Source organism: Oncorhynchus mykiss, chromosome 12 (assembly GCF_013265735.2).
Source record: "Oncorhynchus mykiss isolate Arlee chromosome 12, USDA_OmykA_1.1, whole genome shotgun sequence".
In the NCBI taxonomy this organism is placed as follows: Eukaryota; Metazoa; Chordata; class Actinopteri; order Salmoniformes; family Salmonidae; genus Oncorhynchus; species Oncorhynchus mykiss.
The window spans coordinates 99,070,575-99,074,812 of NC_048576.1; the positions used below are offsets into that span (position 1 = coordinate 99,070,575).

Below are 4,238 nucleotides of genomic sequence, written 5' to 3' on the forward strand. Positions count from 1 at the left end.
AATAAAATGGCATGTAGCTCTTGTCGTCTTAGATTCCAAACATGATGTTTGGTCCACATCGTCTAGATAGTCCAACTCCTGCTACGGCTCTACTTCTCTTACATTTCACAACCTGTTGCCTGGAGACATCTGATATCTCCACAGTGTGGTTAGAGATGAGATTAGTCTGTTGTATATGGTGCTCAGTGGTCACATGTCTCTATATAAAGTTACACTTCATGGCCTGACTGTTTTAGAGGCCAAAATATATGATAACATTTTTTTTCCCGACCACTTTAGTTTACCAGGAACAACTCCTGGCCCTGGGAAAAATTCATGGTCTGGCCCATCAGCCTGACCAATCATTCTGCCTGTACAGCAAGGTGACACATTTAAATCAAACAAAACAGCACCACCGTCTGGTTGTAGCAGGTATTACACAACGGAAATCGTTTTGTTGTCTTCCTGTTTCTAGATGTGTGTCGCGGTATGAAGTTGATCGCATGCTATTGCACGGTCTATGGACAGTAACAGTTTAGCTACATTGTGTCATGTCATGATTATGCCCGCGGTAAATCACGGATCGCTACATCGACGTGGTGTTACATTGTTACTAAAAAACCGGACTTGCGCGTGGTTGGTGCTACAGTTCAAAGGCAACCAACTCACGAGGTAACGTTACTGTACAGTAGTGCAACAACTTGAAATGATTGTCTGACATTCGCTCACATATTGAGTGAAAGGATGCTGAGAACATGTTTAACAGCTGTCCGCGGTCCTGCGGTCTGCGTGGGTCGGTGTTTCAGCAGTGAAGTGAGTGGTGGAGATTCCACGTTACCCGGTTTCTCCTCTCCACCGTTCTCAACGGAGGCTTCACTCTATGTTCACGTGAGTATTAGTAGACTACTAACGTTATATTCAATCAGTTTATCGCTTTCTTCCATTCTGCCTCCCTCTTTCTGCTATCCATCCTTCTCGCAAAGGGCAATGAATGAATGAGATCCGATTTCAACTAACACTTTGTCAATCCGTCACACACACACAGTGGCCATACTGTCTGAGGGGATGCGCCTACTGCAGAGGAGGCTGGTGGGAGGTGCTATAGGAGGATGGGCTCATTATTATGGCTGTAATGGATTCCAGGCTGTATCACAACCGGCCGTGATTGGGAGTCCCATAGGGCGGTGCACAATTGGCCCAGCGTCGTCTGGGTTTGGCCGGTGTAGGCCGTCGTTGTAAATAAGAATTTGTTTCTTAACTGACTTGCCTAGTTAAATAAAAGTTTAAAAAAAAAATGGAATGGTGCCAAACACATGGGAACAACGTATTTGAATCAGTTCCATTGAGTCTCCAGCCATTACAACGAGCCTGTCCTCCTATAGCTCCTCCCACCAGCCTCCTATAGCTCCTTCCACCAGCCTCCTCTGTCTACTGGAACAACCAGTACAACCCTGACACTAACCCTGATCCTCTCCTGTTCACAGTGGCCTTACTGTCTGAAGAGATGCTCCTACTGTAACAACAAGTACATCCCTGACACTAACCCTGATCCTCTCCTGTTCACAGTGGCCTTACTGTCTGAAGAGATGCTCCTACTGTAACAACAAGTACATCCCTGACACTAACCCTGATCCTCTCCTGTTCACAGTGGCCTTACAGTCTGAAGAGATGCTCCTACTGTAACTTCAACAAGTACAACCCTGACACTAACCCTGATCCTCTCCTGTTCACAGTGGCCTTACTGTCTGAAGAGATGCTCCTACTGTAACTTCAACAAGTACATCCCTGACACTAACCCTGATCCTCTCCTGTTCACAGTGGCCTTACAGTCTGAAGAGATGCTCCTACTGTAACTTCAACAAGTACATCCCTGACACTAACCCTGACCCTCTCCTGTTCACAGTGGCCTTACTGTCTGAAGAGATGCTCCTACTGTAACTTCAACAAGTACATCCCTGACACTAACCCTGACCCTCTCCTGTTCACAGTGGCCTTACTGTCTGAAGAGATGCTCCTACTGTAACTTCAACAAGTACAACCCTGACACTAACCCTGACCCTCTCCTGTTCACAGTGGCCTTACTGTCTGAAGAGATGCTCCTACTGTAACTTCAACAAGTACATCCCTGACACTAACCCTGACCCTCTCCTGTTCACAGTGGCCTTACTGTCTGAAGAGATGCTCCTACTGTAACAACCAGTACATCCCTGACACTAACCCTGACCCTCTCCTGTTCACAGTGGCCTTACTGTCTGAAGAGATGCTCCTACTGTAACTTCAACAAGTACATCCCTGACACTAACCCTGACCCTCTCCTGTTCACAGTGGCCTTACTGTCTGAAGAGATGCTCCTACTGTAACTTCAACAAGTACATCCCTCGCTCTGACAACCAGGATGTCATGTTGGAGTGTCTCCAGCGGGAGACGGAGACCTTACTAAAGCTCAGCCAGGTGTCCCGGTAGGTTTACCGTCTAAATTCAACCCTTCCTCTGTGGGTCATCGCCTTTAGCTTTAGTGTCTCCATGGGAACATCTGAAATGGCACACTATTCCCTAAACAGTGCACTATTTCCAGAGTGCCTGAGGCTGACTATGGAGGGAACAGGGGGCCATTTTCAGACTGCTCCTCCACCTCCTGGAGTTCAACTCAAGGCTGACTATGGAGGGAACAGGGGGCCATTTTCAGACTGCTCCTCCCCCTCCTGGAGTTCAACTCAAGGCTGACTATGGAGGGAACAGGGGGCCATTTTCAGACTGCTCCTCCACCCCCTGGAGTTCAACTCAAGGCTGACTATGGAGGGAACAGGGGGCCATTTTCAGACTGCTCCTCCACCTCCTGGAGTTCAACTCAAGGCTGACTATGGAGGGAACAGGGGGCCATTTTCAGACTGCTCCTCCACCTCCTGGAGTTCAACTCAAGGCTGACTATAGAGGGAACAGGGGGCCATTTTCAGACCGCTCCTCCACCTCCTGGAGTTCAACTCAAGGCTGACTATGGAGGGAACAGGGGGCCATTTTCAGACCGCTCCTCCACCTCCTGGAGTTCAACTCAAGGCTGACTATGGAGGGAACAGGGGGCCATTTTCAGACCGCTCCTCCACCTCCTGGAGTTCAACTCAAGGCTGACTATGGAGGGAACAGGGGGCCATTTTCAGACCGCTCCTCCACCTCCTGGAGTTCAACTCAAGGCTGACTATGGAGGGAACAGGGGGCCATTTTCAGACCGCTCCTCCACCTCCTGGAGTTCAACTCAAGGCTGACTATGGAGGGAACAGGGGGCCATTTTCAGACCGCTCCTCCACCTCCTGGAGTTCAACTCAAGGCTGACTATGGAGGGAACAGGGGGCCATTTTCAGACCGCTCCTCCACCTCCTGGAGTTCAACTCAAGGCTGACTATGGAGGGAACAGGGGGCCATTTTCAGACCGCTCCTCCACCTCCTGGAGTTCAACTCAAGGCTGACTATGGAGGGAACAGGGGGCCATTTTCAGACCGCTCCTCCACCTCCTGGAGTTCAACTCAAGGCTGACTATGGAGGGAACAGGGGGCCATTTTCAGACCGCTCCTCCACCTCCTGGAGTTCAACTCAAGGCTGACTATGGAGGGAACAGGGGGCCATTTTCAGACCGCTCCTCCACCTCCTGGAGTTCAACTCAAGGCTGACTATGGAGGGAACAGGGGGCCATTTTCAGGCCGCTCCTCCACCTCCTGGAGTTCAACTCAAGGCTGACTATGGAGGGAACAGGGGGCCATTTTCAGACCGCTCCTCCACCTCCTGGAGTTCAACTCAAGGCTGACTATGGAGGGAACAGGGGGCCATTTTCAGACCGCTCCTCCACCTCCTGGAGTTCAACTCAAGGCTGACTATGGAGGGAACAGGGGGCCATTTTCAGACCGCTCCTCCACCTCCTGGAGTTCAACTCAAGGCTGACTATGGAGGGAACAGGGGGCCATTTTCAGACCGCTCCTCCACCTCCTGGAGTTCAACTCAAGGCTGACTATGGAGGGAACAGGGGGCCATTTTCAGACTGCTCCTCCACCTCCTGGAGTTCAACTCAAGGCTGACTATGGAGGGAACAGGGGGCCATTTTCAGACTGCTCCTCCACCTCCTGGAGTTCAACTCAAGGCTGACTATGGAGGGAACAGGGGGCCATTTTCAGACCGCTCCTCCACCTCCTGGAGTTCAACTCAAGGCTGACTATGGAGGGAACAGGGGGCCATTTTCAGACCGCTCCTCCACCTCCTGGAGTTCAACTCAA

The 4,238-nt window shown here is 50.7% G+C and overlaps 1 protein-coding gene across 1 annotated transcript in view; it reads left to right on the forward strand.

Annotated features, from left to right (window-relative positions):
* The first annotated feature begins 421 nt into the window (after positions 1 to 421).
* LOC110539183 (radical S-adenosyl methionine domain-containing protein 1, mitochondrial-like) overlaps positions 422 to 4,238 on the forward strand; it is a 17,305-nt gene continuing 13,488 nt past the window's right edge. Inside the window, exons 1-2 of the mRNA XM_036939475.1 lie at positions 422 to 867; positions 2,305 to 2,438. Coding sequence (XP_036795370.1) covers positions 724 to 867; positions 2,305 to 2,438 — 278 coding nt within the window. The 5' untranslated portion in view covers positions 422 to 723. The remainder of the gene's footprint in view (positions 868 to 2,304; positions 2,439 to 4,238) is intronic.